A 25,984-nucleotide genomic window follows, 5' to 3' on the forward strand; every position below is an offset into this window, starting at 1 on the left:
CTTCTGGAACTCTTATTAAATAATGAATTTTGGAGTCTCTCAAGTACCAGTGCCTATAGTAGTGTTAAAAATATGTCCACAAATTGGTCTATACTCCTTCCTCCCAGAGGTAAAATGTAATTCTTCCCCCTTTGTGGGTGGGATGGACTTAGTGACTTGCTTCTAACAAACAAAACATAGAAGTGACAGTATGTTAGGTTACTGTGATGGCTAATAATATGTATCAATCTGAGTAGGCCACAGGGTGCCCAGATACTTGGTCCAACACTATTCTGGCCATTTCTGTGAGGGTGTTTGGGGTGAGATTAATGTTTAATCAGTATACCAAGGAAAGCAGAGTATTCTCTAACGTTGGTGGACTTCATCCAATCAGTCAGAGATCTGAATAGAACAAAAAGGCTGACACTGCCCTGACAATGAGTCTCTGGCTTCCCAACTCACTGTGTAGGACTTGGGACTTGCCAGCCTCCATAACCACATGAGCCAATTCCTTATAATAAAGATATATATACACATACACTCCCTCTCATTCCTGTTTTCCTGGAAAACTCTAATAGTTGTAAGAGGGCTGTGGCTACCTCCATCATTGCTCATTTAGGAAAAGCCAGCTGTCATGCCATGAGAACACTCAGGCAGGAGAAGGGAGGCCCATGAAGAGAGAAACAGAGGCCTCTGGACAACAGCTAAGAGGAACTTCGCCAACAGCCACATGTGTGAGCTTAGAAGCTGATCCTTCAGACGCAGCCAAGCCCTGAGATGACTGCCCCCTTGGCAAAAACGGCTGCACCCCGTTGGGAACCCTGAGCCAAAACTGCCCAAACACTCCCAGGCTCCTGACCTACAGAAATTGTGTGCGATCATGAACGTGGGTTTTTTTTAAAACCACTAAGTTTGGGGGCAACTGATAGACAGCAATAAATAAATAAGATATAAGCTACTTACAGCAGTGCCTGATATTTAAGGCTTTTACAAATTTAAGTGCATTCCTCAGACTTCTCTTTCAGCTTAGCAGTTTTTTGTAATTTAGAATTTATCAACTTACTTTTTATTATAATGACTACCATTTATTTTCTAGATTTCTAATCATTCTTTTTCACACCTACTTAGCTTGCTGGTTTAGACTATTTATAGTCCATAATTTCTTATGTTTATTTTTAAAATATTTTTTTCTTAAATATTTTTATATTTAAATATTTTTATATTCTGTTTAAAAATATGTTTTCATTTACCTTTGAACTCCAACCCTTTTGAGTCTTTATTCTTCCCTGTTTAGGGACCTTGCAGATTGCCCCACTCAGAATTAGGACTTCATAATATGGCAGTTTATATGTCTTCCGTAGGAAAGCACAGGTGCTTTTCATCAACAGGCAGGGTGGTTTGCATTTTTACTTAATTTATAGATATGCATTCTGCCAAATAAACTGCCACAGAATGAAGAAAATAGGAGGGCAGTGTTGATATCCAACAGAAGTAAAGATCAACTACTTTGTTGTCTTCTGGTTCAGGAAGATGAAGGCAGCAGGTCCATGAAACTGTTGTCCCAGCCAGTAAACAGCTGCTAAGCCACATTTAGGGATTACTGTCAGATACTAGTCCCCCACAATACCTGTAATCAGTTTTTTCACTCCTTCAGATTCTTTCAATTTATGCTCTATCATTCTTGAAGTGAGGCAATCAGAACTGGATGCAGGTGTTCCATTTATAACTCCAACTTAAAAAAAAAACACTCTTGGTTTTCTTGTCTGCTGCTAAGCAACAGAACGACATTCTTACTGAGTTACCTGTCATGCCCCATCTCACCCCCACCCCAGATTTTTTTTCCCCCAAACAAAGAAAAGTTAACAGGCTCCAACTTCTAACACTAATCCCCATTGGTTTAGTAAAAGCACAGGACTTCACCTAAAGACACTTTTTAGGAAGTATGTTAAAAAGTTATTCTTATGCCATCCTTTATAGGTTGTAATAGTTTGCTAGGGCTGATAGAACAGAGTACCACAGGCTATATAGCTTAAGGAACAGAAATTAATTTTTTCATAATTCTGGAGGCTAGAAGTCTGAGATCAAGGTGTCAGCAGGGTTAGTTTCTTCTAAGGCCTCACTTCTTGGCTTGAAACTGACCATCTCCCAGAGTCTTTACATGGTCTTCCCTCTGTGTGTATCTGTGTCCTGATCTCCTCTTCTTATAAAGACGCCAATCATACTGGATTAGAGCTTACACTAATGGCCTCACTTAACCTTAATTACCTCTTTACAGACCTTATCTTCAATACATTATGAGTTACTAGGAGTTAAAACTTCAATATATGAATATCAGGGTAACACAATTCAGCCCATAACACAGTATTTAAGAGTATGTAGGTTGCAGACATATGCCCCATAGGGGTAAAGGGCAATTATATCTTCTACTTATTTTCAGGTGATGGGGGGGGGGGGGGGAAGAAATGCACATAGTAGAGGAACTTATTGGGCCAACTGGGCCCCCTCAAGGGATGTCCGACTGCCTGTTTAGGTCCAATCCTGGTGGAATTGGGCCTAAATTAGCAGTTGGACATCCCTCTCACAATTCAGGACTGCTGGCTCCCAACTGCTCGCCTGCCTGCCTGATTGCTCCTAACCGCTTCTGCCTGCCAGCCTGATCATCCCCTAACTACTCCCCTGCCAGCCTGATTGATGTCTAATACTCCCCTACTGGCCCGATTGCCCCTAACTGCCCTCCCCTGCCAGCCTGGTCGTCCACTTTGTTTCCACCTGCTCCAAGCAAATGTCCTCCTGCATACCATGCTCCTACTCCTTTCTCTAATTCATTCCCTGCCAACATTTCAGCTCACCCCAGCCCATTGCCTGTTTTTTGTTTTGTTTTTTACCTGGAAACATGAACAGCTTTACAAAAATTTTAAGAACACAGAGAAGAACATTTTCTTATAACTAAAAAAAAAAAGCACAAAAGATGCTAAATAGTTTTGAAATGACTGAATCAGTTCTAATAATTTTTGAATAGCCAGGTGGCATCATAAACTTAATCTATTTAAAAACCAGAAATCACATTATTATGAGTAACTAAATATTCAGTTGCATGTGACACTAGCAAAGATGTAAATGAGTTATTCTTACCTCTATTTTTGTTCGATAGAGAACAAGTCGTTTAAGGCCACATAATTTGGCAATATGGTTGAAAGCTGGAGGTGGTAGCTTATCGCAGGAAGAGAGATTTAACTCTTGTAGATGTGGACACATCTCAGAAATAATCTCCAAGCAAGTTTCATTTAGGAAGTGGCTGCAAGATAATTCAAGACGCACCAATTCGGACCCACAAACTTTCAGAAACCTGTAAAAATATTGTTCTCTGTGAATTTCATAAAAGTAAAAAGTATTGCTGCAAGTATTTGGAATTATATCAACTCTCAGCAGACACCTTCAGACGAATGGATTTCCATGAAGAAAAATGTAAAACTTGTTTCACTCAAATCCTTATTTAATGCATACTAAAACAGGCATAGTTAGGCAAAATAAAGCAACCTGAGAAGATAAAATGGACTCATATCACAAAAAAACTTCAACTAATACTAAGTGAAAAATTAAGAAAGCAGAGTATGTGTTTCTCCAACATACATGAAAATCGCATCTAAGTTAGTAGAGCCAAAAAACAAAATATAACAAAACTCTAAACTCTTGGAAGATATTCCCCCTACACAGTACCCATCTAGATAACTTATTTTGCATGTAATATGTAAAGTGACAGTTTTAATTAAATAACCTCAAACAGATCAGACTAGCCTACTCTTACTCGATAAATTTCTGGGTTGGCTTAACTGTACTGTTGTGATATGCTTCTTGTAACTGTTACTACTTAGCAGTTGGACTGACACTGAAATTACTGCAAGATATTCAATTGCAGCTTCCCATAAAATACACAGAAATAATTCAACCTAGAGGATCCAAAGTTCCTTCTTAGAATAAAAATAACAATCTTTATCTTAGTTACATTCCAGATAGGGGAAAACAGTCCTGACCATAATCATCATCTGAAAATAATCTAAAAGTAAATGTGATTCTAGGAGTATTTGAATCCATGAAATTATCAGCTAAGCAAATTGAATCCTTAAACAGTGCACTAATCATCCCTATCCAGATCTCTGGACATCGTCTTGCCTATTCATGTCACATTAGTTACACACTATTCGTTTATTTATGCCAATCTCTTTCCTAAACAATTTAATGATTAAATACACATAAAAATAAAATTGACTAATCACTTAAGTAAGTAAAAAAAGTAACACTGGATTTCTAAATCAAAAGTTGGATTTTTTTTTTTTTTTGTCGTCCCGTTCCACTACTTCCAAGCATATCACCTTGGAAAATGCACTTACCCAGCATTTCCTCGCCTGGAAAAGGCAGACTAAAATGATCTAATAGCACTCACCACACTATCTTATGGTTTTGAACATCAAATAATATGTGAAAGCAGTTTGAAAAGGTCAAAGCACCCCAAAAATACTAAAATAAAAGTTAAATCCTGGCCAACTCATATTCAAACAATAAAAACAGTTGCTACAAATTTATTTGATCAGAACTGTTAAATGAATCTTCCAATTATGAAAATTCACTTGACGAATTTAAGTTCCCTCTATGCTGGGCCAAAGTTCGACTAATTCAGAGTATTTTTCCCTCAATAGGGTCAAATTACGCCCAAGGAATATGACAAAATTAGCTTTTTTTTTTTTTTTTTTTTTTTTTTTTTTTTAAGTATACTTAGTAGTTTTGGGTAGTTCTTCATTATTTTATAATCTAGCAATCTAGAACTAAATGGACATAAAGTTTCAGAGAACTAATGATATCCTATTTGATTTGATACTTCTGAAATTAACTGCAGCTCACAAAAGTTAAATGAGTATATTCTTTTTTAAAATTAAAATTTTTAAGCATCTTATCTCTTAAAGGTTTTCATTATTTAGAGAACAAAGCACTTTGTTCTACAATGCTTTTTCATATTGGACTTGGGATACTTTAACATCCCTCTTTCCTTGCTCTCATTATTGAACTTTTCCCTCTAAAGAATTTATAGTGACATCAAGCCAATCACCAGAAAACCAACTGTAAAGAGACTAGAAAACTTGCCAAACCGATTTAATGAATGACAGAATTAGAAAGCACAGTAATAGCCATGCCTATACTGCCTTTCTGTCTCTCTTTTCCTATAGTGTATATTTTTACTCTGAGCAGATTATTTGGTCAACATCCCCACTCTCTCTTCCTAAATGTACAAGATCTACATTACCTACTTTTTCATAGCATGTCCATTCCAAGACGGCAGAAGTAGCAGCAGACCCAATTAATTAGCTGAATATAACACATTTCCTTTCTTAATGCTGCTCATGTACGTCTTATTTTAAGGCATAATTACATGGTCTTCTATTTATTCATCTCAATTGTGATACTGGTCACCTGTACAGAGAACTACAGCTTCCTTAATTCCTATAACCTATTCATTCCAGGTTTTGAATTCTCATAAAGTATTTCTTGATTTGAAGGTATTATGAGAAGACCTAAGTACAGATACACAATCCCAAACTAGGTCTCCTGCTATAAGAAAAGGAGTCTCTGGAGAGAGAAATAAATTGCTTATCCTTATGAGGTGAATTAATTTGTCCAGAGTAATGTAAGCATATAAGAAGTAATTTACTAAATTGTAACTTGCATCCTAAAATAATTAACATCACATGAATGAATGATTTAATCTGAGTTTACTCATCACAAAACAGAAGGCACTAATCCCTACAATCCTCCTGATATAGAAAGTGAGAATTAGATATAAATATCCATCGCCCTGATTCCTAATCTTATGCTTTGTTAGCTGACCCTCATGGAGTTTTATAAAATAGCACATTTAAAATCATTTTTAATCTCAAATAACTTGGAACATTATTTATTACATCTGGTCCAAAATAAAGCCATTAAAACAAGACTTCCTGCCTAACTGTGTATGGTACTATCTGGTAATAGTAGAAAAAAATCAATAAATCATTTCTAATATCTAGATATTGACAATCACAAAGAGACAACTGTTTGAAGTACAGGCAAGCAACTGAATAAACTAATATGTAAATAGGCAGTAAGCTCTTTATCCCATAAAACTGTAGCTCTGTGTCAAACATCTAATAAAGTTCTTGAATCTAGAAAGTATTCAAGAATGTTTCTGAGAGAAACAAGTGGAAGGTTAGAGTAAAAATCTCTGCCTAACTGAGGTGGAGATCACTGTGATCAGTTTGGGTAACTATATGAAGAAAAATAGTACCTAGCTTTTGAACATCAGAATGATATGATTAAGGAATAGCCAAGACTTTAGGGAACTACCGTATTTTTCGGACCATAAGACGCACTTTTTTCCCCCCAGAAGTGGGGGGAAAAAGTCCCTGCGTCTTATGGTCCAAATATAGCCTACACATATACTGTAAAAAAAAAGTTTTTTTACTTGCCCGGCTCTGTGTGGTCTCTTTGTGCTTGCCCGGCTCTAAAATGGTTCTAAATGCTGCTGTTTACTTTACAGGGTTGATTACATGTGTTTATGACTGTGATGTTGGGTTTTAATGCACATAAAATATTTTAGGACACTATTTGTTTCAGAATCTTTTTTTCTTCATTTCCCTTCTCTAAAAACTGGTGCGTCTTATGGTCCGGTGCGTCTTATGGTCCGAAAAATACGGTATATTATAAAAGAAAAGTAGAATTATAATATATGGGATTTTAATGAATAATAATATGCATAGGTAGTACTTGAAGTTGCAAATCATAAATCTATAGCTAGGACAGGATTTTAATAACTGATTAAAAGTTTTAAATTTTTGTTATTTCAATTTAACCTATTTCTCTGCTATTTTGAATAATATGAATTCCTAAAAAATTCTTTAAAATCCAGTTAAGCAATTCCAACTTGTGAGGATTATGTTTTTAGGCAACAAAAATAAACTGTATCAAACTTTTCCCAAAGACTTGCTAAACTAGCAGCTCATCATGATTGGTCTCTAGTCTAAAAATGTACTTTTGTCTTTAAAGTATTATAAATAATTCTTCTTCACAGTAATGAGCACAAATAGGCCATACTTATTCATAGGTTATTCATTAATAATCAAGCCATGAATATTTATTGTTTATTCTGGGAATGCTGCCTACAAGCCATAATGACTATCAATTCAGCAGTCAAGTCATGGGGGCCAACAGCAATCAGGAGGCAAAACTTCAGCATCTTCGGTCTCCCAAAAAGATTCCCTCCCTGTTATTTAAACATTTTCTTTTCTTAAAGGGAAAAATGACTACGCTTAAAGGAATGCCATCAAGATTTATGATTTTACTTGTTGAAAACTACAGTAAAATATGGAAAACTTAAATTTATGTATATGTACTTTTGTGATTATTCGAACAGCCCCCCAGTAACTAACATGGCTGGATTGAAAATGAAACAGAAATTGCTGGTGGGAAAGTAGATTGGGGCTTTAACCTTATAAAAGAAGAGCTTCAGAAATTATGAGTCTAAAATTTTAAAAATAGCATTCCCAAGTTTTCTTCTTACAATTTATATTTCTGTTCATGCATCAGAATGAGTTACAATCAGAAGAGTTTTTTAAAATTTATTTAATATTACCTTTACCTTTTACTCATTATAACATTTTTATAGGCAACATTTTGCCAAAGAAGCTGGAGTTTAGCCTTCACTACCAATGTTTCTTTTAATGTCTATTTAAAATACTGGAAAGGTCCTTATAATGTAAAATAATGCTTACTGACACCAGCTGTTCTACCTGCTCTCAGTTTGTCTTGGTTTATAATCCATAATGTATGCTCTAAATACCCATAGTCATCATTAGCTTCAATTCTTCTTGATCCTATTAGTAGAGAGGAAAATTTGTGAATGAAGTATGTGTTTGGGCAACGGTGAATAGAAAGGACTAAATGGTGTTCCACTAACTAGTTGTCATCGTCTATCAACTTAAAAAAATTCACCAAAACTACACTGCTAAAATAAATGCTTTATTTTTCTACTACAGATAATTCTTCCTAATGAAAAATAATTTGGTGTACAGAGCATGTTATAAAGTCTTCAGAATCTCTGACCCACAATACCATAATATTTTATCGAAGAACCCCTTCTTCTGGCTCTATTTCTGACAGAAAAGACAGGCTGTCAGTTTATCCATGGTTTCAACATGCATTAATAAGCTATTAAATACTTGTGTAAATTTTTCACTTTATTGCATAAGCTATCAATATTAGCATTTTGAACACATTTTTATTATTTGAAGCATTATTATTATATCTGAATATAATGGTATCAAATATTTATTTTATTTTATGGAACTTCATGCTTATTTTTATAATGTAAATCAAGGGGAAACAAGGCTCAATATATAAATTTCTAATTCATAAACCACTGTTCAAGAACGTGGCCACTAGGGATGTGTGTCGGGAGAACTGAAGTTCATTTTTAACTTCTAAAAACAGGGTAGGAGATTATTCATTAATCAAAAATAATAGGTAGTTTTCCCAAAGTTTCTACTTATTCATTATTTAGCTTAATGAAATGATGGGATTAAACTGTAACACACTCTGAGAATAACCATCATCAAGATTAAGAGAAAAACACCTGTTTGTACCATAAGAAAAATTGTTATGGCATTACTAAATGAATATGCACTTATGCAAGTTTTACCAGGTGACATTTAATAGCAAAAAAACTAAATGCTTAAATAGAAAGGAGCAGAAACACCTGGGCAGGTCTGCAAGAGTGGTCGCCTCTTTAGCATGCAATTGCATTTTCAACATAATTAGTTTAAATGTGCTTCTAAATCTGGGTGATGTATTGCACATGTAATTAAGATTTAATTAAAAATGTTCTATAATAAATTGTTTTCCATTTCTGACAAATCACATTAGAGAGGTGGATTTTGATTTAGAAATAGTTTTTTAAATGTGTTAATCATCTGTCCTGGAAATATGAGAAAGAAAAAAAAAAAAGGAGCTCTGTTAAACTTATTTGGGATTTTAAAAATATGAGGTAAAGGGCATAGTTTCCCTTCCTATTATCATGAAGTGTTGTTAAAAAAGTGAAACTCATCCACTTTTATAAGCAGAAGCATTCTGAACAGGATGATGCACAAAATGTATCCTTTTGTATTTCTGTGAAGTAAATGATTTCAAACTTAATTGTGGAAACTATTACATAATAAATATAGCCTGCTGGAGAAATAACCTCACCACCTTGGCACTAACCTGCTGAATCCTGCAACAGAGATGAAGCCCCTATTGCCAGTCCAAGATAAGTTAAGCCACTGGACAAGAGTGCAGCGAGCCTGCAGAAACTCCAGTGAGGTGTCGTTGAGTTTTGCCCAGTAAGGCTGCAGATTGAGATAGATGTACTGGAGAGGATCGTAGCAATGCTGGTTCAGCAGTTTGCAAGTCTGTGCTAATCTGCACAGGTCTGGTAGTGTAAGATGATTCAGAATCAGTTGAATGAGCTACATAAAACAAAGAAACCAGTATCATCAAGACTGACAAACAGAACAACAGTATCATGTATTTTATAACACTATTTTCACATACTAAAATGATCAACACTGAACTGAATTATCCAAAACAGAAAAAACCATACCTACTTAAGACTTAATTACAGAAGGAAAGGATCGCTGGGAGTAAGGGGGAGAAATCAACCAAGGGACTTGTGTGCATACATATAAGCCTCATCAATGGTCACAGACAACAGGGGGGTAAGGTATGAGTGGAGGGTAGGGGGTAATGGGGGAATAAGAACACATATGTAAAATAATAATAATATTTAAAAAAAGACTTAATTACATATCAAAATATTTGAAGTACACTCATCTCAAGCCGGCTAATTTTTTTATAATGCAAAGATGTATTTTGGTAATCTGTTGAAAAATACAAATTTTCATAGATTCACTATTTACTAAACATCTACTATACACCAAACACTGCTGATAGAAAAGAGTTCCCACTTTCAAAGTTTTCAGAGTCCAGTGGGGACTGGTAAATACAGAGATATGTTTTAATAGCTTTGATAGAGAGAAGCACAGGCTGCCGCCAGAGCCTAACACAAGACAGGGTCCTCACCACAAAATGAAAGAGGACACGTATCAGGAAGGTTCAGCTTTAAAGGGTGAGAGGCAAACTAGGTGAAAAGACAGACAGGTCTTCCTCTGTCTGGCTTATTTCACTTAGCATAATACTCTCCAAGGGGAAAAGTAACCTAGAGATAATTTAAAGTATATGAGAAGGTGTGTTTAGGTTATATGCAAATACTATGCCATTTTATATAAGGGACGTGAGCATCTGAGAATTTTGGTATGGAGGGTTGGGCTGGAACCAATCCCCAGAGGACACTGAAGGATGACACATAGCTTACAGTTTTCTTTTTATGTGCCATAGTGTTCAACTGGCTTCATTAAAAACAGTGATAACTTTTATTTTTCTTTATGTTATAAGAGTTAAAATAATATAGATTTATCTGTTTCTTAAATGCTTGAAAGAATTTATTAGCTACCTGAGCTCAGCAACAGTAGGACCTTAAATATTTGTAAAATGAATTAAAAATTTGTTGTTTTAACCACAGTGTTAAAAGTTATTTCAGTGTAATTTTTAAGCAGTTAGTGCAAAGAGGCATTAAAAGTTAAATATATCCCTGTATCAGAGGATACATGATTTACTTTTTCCAGATGATTTGTAATTTAAATAACTCTCAGCAATTTCTGGCATTGTTCCAAACAAAAGTCACCAATATTAAAAGATGTGTACTATGTGAAAACACTCTATGACAATTAATATTACATTTTAAGCAAATATCAGAATAGAAAAAGAATAATGAAAAGTCACTGGGACTATGACATTGACATGCGACATGTGAAAAAACACTTTTGGATTTTGATTAAATAAAAGATAACAGTTTTCAGGCCTACAAGACAACATCCATTAATCATTACTAATCTAGTATCTGGCGTCTGTCAAAATGTGCTTTTACATTGGAGTGTGCCTGAACAAAGTACCAGTTGATACCACAGTGAATGTAGGAAGGACATGATGTGTTGGGAACGACTCCCAAAACACAATTTATCTGCCCTCAAACCAACTCTACTCATAATACAATTATTTTCAACTATAAAAACATTAGATCACTTGACATATTTAAATGTGATTCCCCCCCCACCACCACCCCTTGAAGTAATCTACATTACCTTGAAATAATTTGGGTAACATTTTTTTTAAAAGAGTTTCTCTTTTTATTCACTGTGAGATCATTCCCTCTGTACATGGCACACTGCTTTCATCATGGCTAATGAATGACCTCGAGGACTACTGCTTCTATCTCCAGGTTTCCTCTACAGGACTTTGTAGTTTTGATTAAACCCCCTACATGTTTAGGAAACTTTCCCTCTCTATTGCTCCTTCCCTTCAGCATATAAACATGCTGAAAGCTCTCTCAACCTGCATCACAAATGGAAACTTTCTCTGCTGCATCCTCTACCATACCACTCACCTGTCTTTTCTCCCTTTAAAAGATAAGTTAGAAGAGATATACCCATAACTACATACACTCCCTCATGCTGATATGCTCTTTTTTGAGTGTGACACAAAGGGTGGAGTGTTAGTCAGCATGCCAGTATAGGATAGTCTTACCCATGTTACAGCCCACAGTTACAGTATATTAACAGAATTATTTTTCTGCTTAAACATAGACTTGGCATGTTTTGTCTCTGCTCCTTCCTCCCTCCTTGAAGCCTTAACCAAATATGGTATGGTTTTCTCATTCTCACCCTATGGCATGGCTCCACTGAAGTGATCATGGTAAAGAACCCCTCAACAAAAAATGCCTGTGGGCACTGTTTTCTATACTTAGCTTCCTAGCACTTTGCTTTTAAGACAACCTCATATTTGTCTTAAGTGCCTTTTCTGACTTACCTTCCTCTACGATTCTTAGATTTTAGTATCCCAGAATTCTATTCTTGGTCCTTTGTTCACATTTTACAGCTTCATTGGTCAATTTTAACTACCACTAGAGGCCTAGTGCACTAAATTCATGCACCAGTGGGGTCCCTCTGCCTGGCCTGTGGGATCATACCAAAACTGGCTCTCCAACATCCCCCAAGGGTCCCAAATTGCAAGAGAAGCACTGGCCAGCCTGAGGGACTCCACCAGTGCACAACTGGGGCCGGGGAGGGAAATAGGAGGTTGGCCAGCTGGGGAGGAACCTCCAGGGCAGGTCCGGCCTGTCTCGCTCAGTTCTGATTGGCTGGACCCCACCAGCAAGGTAACCTACTGGTCAGAGTGTCTGCGCCCTAGTGGTCAGTGCACGTCATAGCGAGCAGTTGAGTGGCTTTAGCATATTATTAATATATTACGCTTTGATTGGTTGACGACTGACCAGATGACCAGACACTTAGCATATTAGGCTTTTATTACATAGGATGATGTCCCTCCCCTCTTTTGAGTAGAATCACTCAAATATAAAATCAGACCTTCCTCCTGAGTTTTAAACTTTTGTCCCCAACCCAACAAGCTTGCTTTGATGAATCACAAGCACCTCAAAGTCAGGATGTCCTTCTCACCTTCACCCACTGTTCTGTAATTAATGGCATGTTCACCCACTGAGTCATTTCTACCAGAAACCTAAAGTCCTTCTGATGTCTGTTTCATCTCCACATTCACTAGTTACCTATGATTTCTACCTTCTACATCTCTGGAATATTTCTCCCACTCATCTCCTTTCCAAAACTTCCAATACCAAAGGCTTCATAATTTCTTGCCCAAATTACTGCAGCAGCTTCCTAACTGATATCCCTGATCCCCTTTTGGTCTATTCTTCATTTACCAGCAGAGTAATCTAAGACAGAAATCGCATTTTGTTATTCCCCTTTTTAAATAAATAAAACCTTCACTGTTTCCTACTGACTACAGAAAATGTCCACAATCTTTTTTTTTTTTATGTCATGACACATATGATACACAAAGTTTACATGATACTGAACTCCTAGGCAATTATCTAATTGTGGGCCAAAGCATATGCAAAAATGTCTGCATAGTAAAGATAATTCCTGGAATGTTAGTTAGTATTTACATTTTCTCTCCCACTCAAAAAAAAAAAAAAAAAAAAAAATGAAGATTACAAACGAATACAAGAAAGTGAGTGTGAAATTACAAATACGGAAAAGTGAATTATTTAAAGTTTAAAGTATGAATGACTTCCCCAACTGATGTTGCCGTGCACTGGAATAACAGGGCACTCTGAGGATCCCTGGCTGAAAGGAGAAAATGCAAGCCTCTTGGTAATACCCACAGGGCCTTCTACGATACAGCAGAGTAGGCTGGACACAGCCAAGGCTAGGATGTCCCAATCACTTCTTCAATGGGAATGGTGTCCTGTGGAGTTCTGCAGGGGGGGCAGCCCTGAGCCGGCATCCAATTTCATCTCTTATAGCTTCTACTATCTAATCCTGATCCAGCCATACTGAAATGGTCCCATGGCTTATGGACTGAATTATCTTGGATCCTTTAATTTGCCTTTATGTGGAAATTTTAGCTACTTCTCAGGAAATAACTGTAAAATAGCATTTTAACTATAAAATGTTACATAGGCATTATAGTTACTGAGAGGCTATATTATTGTTCTACACAAGTTAAGCTACATGTGTCATTACAATGAAGCCTGAAATACCCACCAATTTGGGAGTAGTCTAAATGGGTTGAAATTTGAGGCTTTAAATTTTTCTTAAAAAAATTTTTTTTTTATTATATTATTTTTAACCACACACAGAAGTTGTGTTAGCCAGGGACTGAAATGCTAGGCCCTACTCCCACCCCAGAGGGTGTGCTACAGGCATCTGATGCCTGGGAGCCAGGGATGTTAAATACACTGCAGAAATGCCCTTACAGACACACACAGAAAACAAGATGCTAGGCAAAGGCACTCTGTACCTGCCCAGACCAAAAATTATAGCTATTGTAGTTAGAAGGATACAGAATAGAATTGGCATAGAAAAATAAATGACACTTGGAGAAACTTTGGACTATTAAATAGATTAAGCATTCCTCTTGCAATCTTATTAGTCCTCTTATTTTTTTATTGCAAATCATCTTTAACTTAACTAGTATAAAGTTAAGCACATAGTCCATATTTATATTGTATAATTATGAATTGTAGTAGAATATAATTTATTACTGGTTTATATAGTTTGTTTATTTTTAATCAGTGATATAAAAACATATTTTTAATAGTTTATCCAAAATTATTAAAAGTCAATCCAAAACCAAAGTGGTGAAATTACTCAACATAATTTTGTCTAGTTTTTCCAAAATCAAAATATACATTAGGTTATGTATACCTTACCAATACTTCTATTTCTCTAGTAACTAGCAAAATAAATATTAATACCTAAACTTTAAAAAATAATTGTGTTATTTGCAATATGGCTACTGAGTAAATCTGACTTACCTCATAAGGTAGTTTGTCAAAGTATCCATTATTTGGCTCTTCCCCAAGGGTGGTGCTGCTAAGTTTTTTGTTAAGACTGTCCATTCCACAATCATTGTTTTCTTCATAGTCATCATCTTCTAGATCATTCATGTCAATAAGTGAAGTCTTGAGAGAAAGTACTGGCTTGTCCTTCATACCATGCAATACAACTGCATCTAATTCAGTGTAATAATCCAGAAGAGAACTATTTACTTCCAGCCGTATAAGATTTGTGGGAAAATTTATCTGCTTAATACAAGGTTTAAACTGGCGAGCCTGGGAAGCATTCACCTTCGTAGGTCTCTCTGACCAAAGAATCTCCCATCTGCTAAAGAAAGAAACTTCCCTATAATAGAGCTTAGAATGAGATTTACTGTTACCTTAAGGTTATGGTCCCACGCCCAATATGTTACAGTGTGAAACAAAGACATTAAATAAGGTCAAGAGAATCAAATACAAGTACTGTTTCCAGTACATGAAAAAAACACACAAAAAACTTAAGAACTAAACACCATAGACCTTATTGCTTAAATATTTTTACTACTTAAGTTACTTTTACAACTCCTTGGAAAGTCTTTTTTGAAAGATTTCACATTAAAAACTGGAATAGGAAGAACAACATTCATTTTTCTAGAAAAAGCTAAGTAAGAATAAAGCACACAGAATAACTACAGCTCTCCTGTGTGCATGTCTTCAACCAACTGTGAAAACTAAACTGGTAATCTTGCCTCACAAAGGTCTTCTTTTCCAGCTTTCCCATTTCTGTTACTAATATCATACAAAATCAAAACTTTCATTATTTTTGATATTTTTATCCACTCGTTTTTAAAAAATTTTCATGAAATTGTCTTTTTACATATGTCCTTCTTTTAAATTGCCATTACCTGAAATACCCACCAATTTGGAAGGGAGATAGCCTGAATTGTTTATACAATATCCTTCTAACTAGCTATAAATTTTGATTTGGGGAAAGTGAGGAGTGTGGAGTAACCAGGCACCCTGAGGACCACTAGCTGAAGGGATAAAATGCAAACTTCTTGGTAAATCCCGCAGAGCCCTCTATGATACAATGTTGTACTAACTAGATATAATTTTTGGTAGAGGCAGGTACAGAGTGCCTTTACCTAAAGTCTTAATTTTTCTCTTAGTCATACTTGTATCAAGTTAGTTAGCAAGTATCTAACATGTAATGATGAATAACATTTTCTCCAATTTCTCCCAAATGAACTCCTCCTTTCCTAAAGTAATGAGATTAATCATTACTTTCCAGAAAATAAACTTATTTCCAACTTTGTGTCTTTACTCATGTTGTCTACCCCCAATGAAATACCCAACCTACAGATTATCCTATTTTCAAGGCCCAACTCCTATTCCATTTCTTCATGTAAGTCATCAGGTTTTTTAAAATTTATCTTTATTGTTGAAAGTATTACAGCACCTAAGTCTTCTTATAAAACTATTTTCCAAAATTACTTAAAGATGTCTCATAAAATATCATCAAGTATATACTATTATAATATTTTCACATTTATGTCATATGTAACCATTTCTCTAATATTGCTAATATATCAGAGAAAGTTAGAAATATAGAAAATACTTCAATAAACACCTTTACTCTATTTCTAATTTACTTTAGATAGCAGAATTTTTTAACAAAGATTTTATGTCAAAGACTAACAATATTTTTACTTACTTTTCTTAATATATACAAGCTGCTTTCAAAGAAGAATATACCATAGTATACAACAATGACCAATGAAATCATTATTTATGTTTAAAAAAATCTCTACTTTCATAGTGAGACATGGCTCTGTATTACCTAATATATAATTCAGTGATTATAAATAACACTTAAAGTATTTAATACACTTACTAATCATATGAGGATTTTCCCCTTGGCCTGTTTATTTAAGTAAATGACCTATTAGAACTAAGTAAAAACTGATTGTGGAAAGGTGTTTAGGAAACTGAAATAGATGCAGGAATCCTGATGATCTTCAGGTCATGATGGGAGCAAGAAGGGCAAATATGGTAATTTCTAACTTTAAGAATAAAAACATAAGACAGAACCTCAATGGGGATTTTAGCAAAGATGACACTAATCATAGCAATAGAAACTTTTACAGTTTCTAGAAACTGTGCAACCCTCCATATTTGCTAATTTTGCTGATGCTTTACTGAAAATTAGTAATAAAACCCATCAAACATAAAGAACCTGTTACTATTTGTATCCAGAGATTGTTCCCACTCTATGCCCAGTGTTGGGGGGCAGGGGAAGAATTCTAAGGAATAAAGCTGGTTGTGGCAGATTTAAAGAGAAAAGAAAAGCAGGCTAGGCATTTTCTTTTTCCTGTAGCAAGGTAGGAAAGCAAATTTGGAATGCCTATCTAAACCTAAGACCTGATCCCAAATGTTAACTGCAAAAATCTTGAGGGTTCTTAACAATGCAATTATTTGAACACTCTAATGTAAATCTCCGTGGTTAAACAGAGCTAGCCATATAGGTACAAGGGAACTGAAGTATTAAACATTTAAAACCATGTTGGTGGGAGAATGTATTCCTATTTCTGGACAGTATATTTCTAAGAATCATGAGGTAAATGGTGGAATGCATGAGAAAATTCAAACTTTGGTTTTACTCATCTTTTTCTTGCAAATGCAAAATAATATCAGATGATGCTGGAGGAACAACTCATGTCCAAGAAATAAGGACCACTGAGGAATCTGAAATAATTGCCTGTACTGATTCACAGTACATGTGTACTAAACCAGCCTCGTTTTTAGCTTCAGTGAGTTTTTATGAGGCTTAATAGAAACACTGAAAATTTAATACAGAAGTCACCTCTGCCAGGTCCTTTGCAATAAATACATGAGCATGTTCTTCATGTATAGCTTGATTTGCAGTATAATGTAAATTACATTATAAAATCACAAATATAAGCTTAAAGAAAAGCAGTGATTAGAACAGAAATATGCTATTTTAATAATGTATTAAAATAGTCATGGGGATATAAAATACAACATAGGGAATATAGTCAATAATACTGTAATAACTATGTATGGTGCCATGTGGTATTAGAAATATGGGGAAACACTTTGTAAAGTATATGATCATCTAACCTCTATGCTGTACACCTGAAACTAATACAAAATAATATTAAATGTAACACAAGATGGCTGCACCCACAGCGGAGGCCGAGTTCCTGTAATCAGCCTTACGGAGCAATCAGCAGGGACCTGAGGTTTGTCAGGGGACCTCAGGCCCAGCCCCACATCACAGCACCCGGGCCGCACCCCCTCGCCCCAGCACAGGGCCAGAGCTTGATAGGGGACCTCAAGGTGCACCCCCCACCCCAGTGCTGGGTCAGGGGACCTCAGGCCACAACCCCTGCCCCAGCCAGAGCTGGGGGACCTCAGGGCACATCCCCCACTTGGAAGGGCTTAACAGGGGACCTCAAAGCATGCTCTCCACCCCAACACAGGCCAGGGGACCTCAGGCCATGCCCTCCACCCTGATGCTGGGCTGGGAGACCTGAGGCCACATCCCCCGCCATGGTACTGGGCTGGAGAACCTGAGGGTATGCTGGGGGACCTGAGGCTGCACCCTCCACTTGGCATGCACTGGGAGCCCTGAGGCTGTGCCCCCCCCACCCAGCCAGCACCAGGCCAGGGGACCTGAGGCTGTGCACCCTCTCCCACCCCCGCCCCCACCCAGCCTGAGGCTGCGCCCCCTCTTGACAGGGGGTGGGGCTGGCTGGGCAGGGCTTGACAGGGGGTGGGGCTGGCTGGGTCTGGTCTCACGTGATTTGGAGGCATGCATGAGTGGGCAGGGACTTAACTCTGGTCCTATGGTACACCCCAGACTTTGACAGAAGGAAGATTTTCATATACATTTTACTAATTTTCTTTCATCTCTGACATTTCTATTACAGAGAAAGGGCGAATAGCAATTATTAAAATATTTCCTCTAATTAATTTCCTTTTAATGTGCACAAATTTCATGCACCGGGCCACTAGTCTATAATAACACACATGCAGAATTCAGCTTGGAATCCCTTTCAGGCTCTGCTTCAATCTGCATTTGGAGCACTTAATTCTGGGATGGTAACCAACAGCACTCTCTTCATCAGCACACCTATTTCTCCTTCTGGGAGAAAATGCCTACTATGTGTCCAGTGGTTGGAAATAAGAAACAAGCCACCCTCTGTGACTCCTGACCTGTTGTGACCCCACTGAGAAAGTCTCTCTAGGGTTCACTGGAAGCAGCAGGTAGATAAGAGAGATGTTGATAAATAGAAACACATGAAAGCGATTTTCCTATGTATTCAGGTTGGAAGCCAGGCATATAAATGCAAAAAGCTTCCGTATAGCCAAACGTTCTCCTGATTAGTAAGCGTGTCTAGTTGCCAGCAAAAAAAAGTTCTCTTGCCAAGGCTCTTCTATTTCACCAGGTGCAAGTGAAAGCCACAGAAAAGGACAGGAACACAACAAGGAAAAAGGAATAGTACTCTGATGAATGTACCTACTCACTCCTTGCCTCCCAGCCCATCTCCAGTTGGAACTAACAAACTGGCAGCTGCTTTAAAAAGAATCAACCAATAAAGGGTCTGGTCAACTCTGACTTAAATGGCAAGATCATGCTTGTTGGCCCACGAAGTCAATGAGATTATCCCATTACCAATTCGTGAAATCGTTGCTTTATTAAGCAACTCCTTTTGGCAGTAGATTCTCTGCACAACAGCCACTTTCTTTGTCCTTGCTTTCTTAACTTCACTATTATGTGGTTAAAATGTTTTTAATACTAAAAACAAAAACAAAGAAAAAACACCCAGAAGAGATCCATACCACTAAATTTTATCCCCAAATAACTTTATTCCCATCAGTTTTTTACTGACCTCAATTAGTCATTTTATTCCCCTGTATCTCTCTTCCAGTGTGTAACCCTGCGCTAGCCTATTTTCTGCCTCTTACACCAGCGCCCATTAAGATGTTATCCTCAGGACCAGGACACTCTACCCTACCTTATTTTCTTTCCCCGTAATAGGGCACTAGGCAAGAAGTCAGAAGACTTTGAGACCTTATAGACTAACTTTTCTACTTTACTCTTTGAACAAAGAATTGCAAACTGGATGAAATGGGGAAAGGCTGCTTTTAAATCCATTTTCTGCAAACAAACTCCTGAGCTACTCCAATTCACACTCTCAGTTACTACCTCCTAAGGTTGGCATAAACCCAGGTGCTCAATTAATAATAGGCAGTAAAGTCCAGCAATTCCCAAACAATGGTGTGTGATGGAGGTTCCCATGGCTAAATGTAAAAAATAAAGATTATATATATGTATATATACATGCACATATATACATGTAAAATTGCCAACTGTTCTTTTTCAAGATTCTAATTGTGCTCATTTCTCAGTATAAACTGAGGTTTTACTATGAGATGATGGTGATTATAAATTATTTTGGTATTTCATTTGTTTGTCTTTTTAATTTTGTGTTTATTTAGCTAGGTAAATAATCTGACAACCCTGCATCAGTTCTCTAATTTTTATTATCATTACTATTAGGTTCACTCTCATAGCTGACTTTTCCTTCCTGTGCTCTGCTTGCTTCAACTAAGGCTTCCACCTCCAGCCTTCAGAGAACTGACTGGGGGAGGCTCTTCAGCCAGGTCTGTGCCTGAAAGATTTCCATTCCCATGGCCTATGGCTGACAGCAGACAGGTTCAGCAGTGTGAGAGCTCATCTCTCTAGCAACTTTGCTTCCAGGCTTACTGGGACTGCACGCATGAAATTGCATCCTTGCCTGATTTCTTCCCTTCCCGAAAGCACTTTTCCCACTCCCATACTGGTCTCTCCAAGAGGATTTCCATAACAAATCACTTGCATAGGAATAGTCTTTTCAAGGTCTGCTTCTGAGAAACTGGACCCAAGCTCTATGACATCCCAAAGTCTGGAAGTCACAACTCTAGAGCTTAAGAATGGCACTCCCATGCTTGTGGCCCTTCAATAGTTCATTTCCTACACTCTGGGATTCTCACTTCTTCAAATCCCAAGAGATCAGCTCATGATTTCACCTTTGCATGTGCTCTTCTCTCTCCACCTTCCCCATCCAAACTAAAGCCTCCTCAACCCTCAGTCTCAAAGTCACTTCCGCGGTGCAAACTTTCCTGAGCCCAAAACTTTCCTTCCATCAACACATGTTCTTTATAATCTCAGGGTCCTCTTCCATGCTGGTCTGTAGACTCAAAAGAACACAAGCCATATTTGTCTGGCTCTCTGCTTTGTTCTCAGACTGAACTGGCAGAGCAAGCAATGTTTCTGACTGTCCAAAAAAAATTCACCAAAATGAGAACAGTTACCGAATCCAGGCAAAAAATTGTGAAGTATTTTTTCACCTATATATTTTCTTTTCTTTTTCTTTCCTTCTTTCCTTCTTTTCATTCTCTCTCTCTCTCTCTCTCTCTCTCTCTCTCTCTCTCTCTCTCTCTCTCTCTCTCTCTTTTCCTTTTTTTTTTTTTTTTGTATTTCCTAACAAGCTTTTTAAACAATGAAACAGCTATTGATTTCATAATCAGGAAAATTAAAAAGACCCCTTTCTATTCTGCAATAATAAATGTTGGTTAGATTCTTTCTCTCCTAAAATGAAATGGTATTTTCTGTAGAATAAAGCTAAAAATTAGTTAAGTGCATTAGATATCACTGTAAATAAAGCTGTCACTTTAGTCACTATCACACATTAGAGCTCTCAGCTAGGAACCAAGAGCATATAGATTTGAGGAAAGACATTACATGTTTCATAGATTTTTATCTCTAAATTTGGTTAGTATTTTAAGAAAAAGGTAGATAACTTTGTAGGAAAGAGGCAAAAAATGACAGAGTCCAAAAAACCAATTTTTATATAAGAAAGGATTATGCCCAAAGTACTTTTGTTTACTCTCAGAAAAAAAAAAACATACCTATATATTAAAAGATGCTGTTTTTTTGTGTTTAAAATAATTTTTTTTTTAAATATATTTTATTGATTTTTCACAGAGAGAGGGATAGAGAGTTAGAAACATCGATGAGAGAGAATCATCGATCAGCTGCCTCTTGCACACCCCCTACTGGGGATGTGCCCACAACCAAGGTACATGCCCTTGACCAGAATCAAACCCGGGACCTTTCAGTCCGCAGGCCGATGCTCTATCCACTGAGCCAAACCAGTCCTGGCGTGTTTAAAATAATTTGATTGAGATTGTCAAATCTCAGAGGAAAAGCAGGGGTGGGTGGATATGTGGGAAGAGACCAACCAAAGGACTTGTATGCTTGTATTGTATGTTTAACCCATGGACACAGACAACAGTGTGGTGAAGGTCTAGGGTGGGGGTAAAGGCAAATTAGAAGGGGTCAAGGAGAAAAATAGGGGACATATGTAATTCTTTCAATAACAAAGATTTAAAAAAATAAATTGATTCATTAATAATATTGTTCACCATGAATTATGAAGGCAGTTCTGAAAAGAACAATAAAGACCATACCAGCAGTCTCCAGCCTGAGTTGAGCTGTGCTCTGCATTTGTTTCCTGGGTGGCTGGGAGCTGTTCCTTGGAGTTGAGGGGACAGGGAAGTCAAAGAAGCAGTATGTCAGGTGGCAGCTGATCCCTGCCCCCACTGCTTCTCCACTGGCACCTGGGATCCTACAATTTAACTGGTGCCAACAAACTTCTTTGGGGCTAGAATAAACTCAAGGGCAGGGATTTTGTCTATTTGGTTTTTTGTTGTAACTCTAATAACTAGCATAATGCTTAATACATGGTAGATACACAAACATTTAATGAATAAATTAATAAGGTGATATAAAGATCTAAAAAGTGATAATATCAACAAATAATAGAAAAATGGGCAAATAATATAATCGGATCGCTCAAGGAAAGGAAATATTAGCGATTCTTAAACATGAGAAGATATTCAATCTCAGATAATAACTTTAACTTAAAATTAACATGAGACATTTTTTACTTACCAAATGGACAAAAATATTAAAATGTATTAACACACTCTGTATGTGGGGCTTTGACAAAACATGTATGCACTTAAATTGCTACTGGAAATATAAATAGGTAGAGTCTCTTTGGAGGTAGAGTTGACACTATATATTAAAATTACAAATGCAAGAAACTTGGCCCAGCAACCCTGAGAATTTATCACACATGTGCACTCATGTGAAGTGACTCATGACAAGGTTATATACTGTCTTAACGTTTATAAAAGCAAAAGTATGGAAACAACTGAGTACTCTTCAATAGGGGAATAGTTAACAAGGTGGGGTACACATACATTGTGCATTACTTGCAACTGTAGAAAAGAATGAGTAAGCACTCTTTGCACTTCTATGAAAAGATCCGATATGTACTACTAAATGAAACAAGGTACAAAACAATATGAACAGTGTGCTTATTTTTGTGTATAAAGAGAATAAGACTATATTTGTATTTGCTTATATTTATATAAATAAATTCTGGAAAAATGCAAAGAAGTGAATAAAAGTGGAATTTTTTGTATTTTTTCAGGAGGGAGAGATGAGTCCTAGACTCATGGAGAACAGGGTACTATTTAAAATTATGCATTTTTTTAGGTTAATGAAACATGTGAATATACTAGTCAAATAATTATATATTAAAAAACCAGCAGGTTGAACTACCAAAACAAGAGAAAGAGAAATAAAGAGGCACTGCTATGCAAATTAATTATGTAAATAGTAAATTCTGTGACACACCAATTTCACAATCTCTTAATATTATGATGTGAGACGTTAAGGGTATGAAGAATGCAGTAAATCTTCATACATGTGATCTTTCTTTTCCCATCAGAAAACTAAGGAACATTTTAAAAATCAAATCTGTTTAAATTACGTAGGAGAACACTTCCAGTAAAACAAGCCCTGCAGCATTAAAACAACCAACACCTTTCAGCCATATGACATGATCATTACAAAATGAGTCCTACCTTACTTCAGCCGGTGGACTGGGGGAATAGGGATTCGCAGAGCAAGCTAGGATTCTAATGACCGCTCCAGGATGATAGGTTTCCAGAACATGAACAGCTGTAGGATACACCTGTTGTTCAAAAGTAAGTTCCACGTAGTCTTGGCTCTGAAAATTAGGCGGTGTCCTCTTGAACGGCAAGGAAGCACTGGGACACTGATCCCACCATGTTCCGTAAGTTCGAAACACAGCTGTCTGAGTGAAGTCACCAGAATTCGGGAATACATTTGGGACACCTGCCAAGTTCCACATGGTATAGGACATACTATTCTCACTTCCATAATGGGAGCTGAAATCCACCACTTCTTTGGCATACTGGACCACCTCTGCATTCAGAGGGGAAGTCCGGCTGTTTGATTCTATGGCTCTATGGCTGTTCATCATCTCTCCCCTCGCAGCTGTCCTGGCTCGGCGCCGCAGGCATAGATAATAAAACATGGTCAGAACTGTTAACATGGGGAAGACTGGTGACATGCAGATGTGAATTATGAAGCTTCAAAAGGTCAGGTGTCTTCCATAAGATGCATAAACTCTCTGAAGGATGTTCTAAAAAAAATTGAATGGCTTGATAAAGTAAAATAATTTAAATAAGCATAAAAATGCATAAAAATGAAGTAATAAGTAGACTTTTTACCCAATGTAATTTCCGAGAATGAAACTGAAAAAAAAAAATTCACTGTAAATGTGAATCTTTAGTATAATCTATCTAATGTAATTTTAAGAAATCCAATATTGAAATGGATACAATTTTATGCTATATGAGAAACAAAACTAATATTATAAAAACAATGAAAGATGTATTACCTCAAAACTCCCATTTTAAACAAAATTATAACTATCCTTCAAGAAATACTGAGTTTAAACTTTAAAAATTAAAATTATTTAAAGTATATGGCAAAGTACTAAAATATTGCTATAAATCCAAAAAAATCTTAGACATTTTTAATTTCATTTTTTTAACAAGTGATTCCCTATTGTTAATTATTATTCATGCCAAAGCATGAGGAGTACAGATCTCACATTATGGGAATATAGTTTTCTGGAGCTGACAGTTAATCCAGACCAACTAAATTAACTACCTTACACATCACAGACAGTGTTTAATTTATAGCTCTTAGCATTATTTGTTAGGGCGATCTACGGCTGGCTGGCATCTGGTTTGTTGCCAGCCACTCTTAGAAATCACTCACCCCCAGATAGAAAGGTCACAGGATATGCAAAAGTTGGCATTCATCCATGCAGCCTGAAAATGGCATGTTGACTTCAGGTACAAATGTTGACATGTGACATTCTTTCACCTGTTAAATAAGAATTTTAAAAAATATTTTAATTTTCAACTTAGGAAGTCAACTATCCCAAAAGATTTATCATTGATAAACAGTTACCTGTTAGACAAAACTTTCAAACTGAATGGGTCACACTTCTCTGAATTTGTGGACTATTACGAATAACTAATATATCTTGTGAATTTTATGGAAGAATGTATAAAAACATAATAATGAATCCTTTCTAAATAGATATTGTAAACCCAGAGCTTATAAGTCAAACTATACCAACAGACATTTTGTTGGGACCAGATAGTGTTTTTTAAAATTTGACTAGCTTGCAATTTTTTTAACAATCACGAGGACCCCAGTTAGAAGAGGTCTGAGCTCTCTGCATATCTGCCATTATTCCTGGCCAGCCTACCAGCTCACAGGCAAGGCCTGACCCTATCCACATTGAGTAGTTAACTTCTTATCTACACAAATAAGGAAATCAAACATGCTTATTTTTGTATCTGGAAAGTCTGGAGCTTAACTTCTAAGTAAACGAAGAGGAATATACTAATATCTCTTTAGTAGAACAATGTGCTAGCCTTTTAAAATTTTAGCGCTAAGATTATAAAACATCATAATTTATAAAAACATAAGTAGGCTTATTTTCTATCTGCTGGTATCATCTTTGTATCAGATATATAACCTAGCTCCACAAGGGTCTACATAGAACTAAATTTATTGAAGCAGGGAATCTAGCCAAAAATCTTCAGTTCTCAAAGTACTCAGCACATAATAAAAACAAAGTATCTGACTTGTTGTCAGAAAAGGTAATAAGCACGCAAAGAATTTATGTCTAAAATAATTAAAAATTACCTAACAGCATCCTTCTATTTCTCAATCCCAGCCAGACCCAAACCCAGTGAAATGCTTGACAAAATGTAACAAGTAAAACAGTAAATAAATAGCTGAGTTTGAAACAAGTTAGGAAGATCCACAGTTGTGAGAAACAGAAGAAATCAAAGTCAGAGAGCAGGAGCTGAAGCTAATATGACTCGTGGCACCAGTTACAGGCCTTAGTGGTTTTAAGGTGTCACAGATGCCATTCGGAAAGCCAAAACTCAGCAAAGATCACCCTATCCATGAAACCAGGAATATGAAAACTTAGCTCACTGGCCAGGAAGCCCAAGATG

The 25,984-nt window shown here is 36.6% G+C and overlaps 1 protein-coding gene and 1 long non-coding RNA gene across 4 annotated transcripts in view; one reads left to right on the top strand and one right to left on the bottom strand.

Annotated features, from left to right (window-relative positions):
* The window catches only part of FBXL4 (F-box and leucine rich repeat protein 4), a 47,081-nt gene that overhangs the window by 11,379 nt on the left and 9,718 nt on the right, over window positions 1–25,984 (bottom strand). The window contains exons 2-6 of one of the 3 annotated variants that reach the window (XM_084889381.1): window positions 24,726–24,833; window positions 23,498–24,081; window positions 14,492–14,837; window positions 9,262–9,506; window positions 3,112–3,325 (exon numbers count right to left, since the gene is read on the bottom strand). In XM_084889381.1, the coding sequence (XP_084745507.1) occupies window positions 3,112–3,325; window positions 9,262–9,506; window positions 14,492–14,837; window positions 23,498–24,009 (1,317 nt within the window). In that variant the 5' untranslated portion in view covers window positions 24,010–24,081; window positions 24,726–24,833. Of the gene's footprint in view, window positions 1–3,111; window positions 3,326–9,261; window positions 9,507–14,491; window positions 14,841–23,497; window positions 24,082–24,725; window positions 24,834–25,984 lie in introns of all 3 variants that reach the window. The other 2 variants (XM_084889379.1, XM_084889380.1) reach the window with 2 other exon arrangements.
* Window positions 21,025–22,022, top strand: LOC311625281. The gene is made up of 2 exons (XR_014795468.1): window positions 21,025–21,496; window positions 21,717–22,022. It is a non-coding gene; the product is annotated as an uncharacterized lncRNA (long non-coding RNA).

The sequence above is a fragment of the Pipistrellus hanaki genome, assembly GCF_964339955.1.
Source record: "Pipistrellus hanaki genome assembly, chromosome: 7".
Lineage (NCBI taxonomy): Eukaryota > Metazoa > Chordata > Mammalia > Chiroptera > Vespertilionidae > Pipistrellus > Pipistrellus hanaki.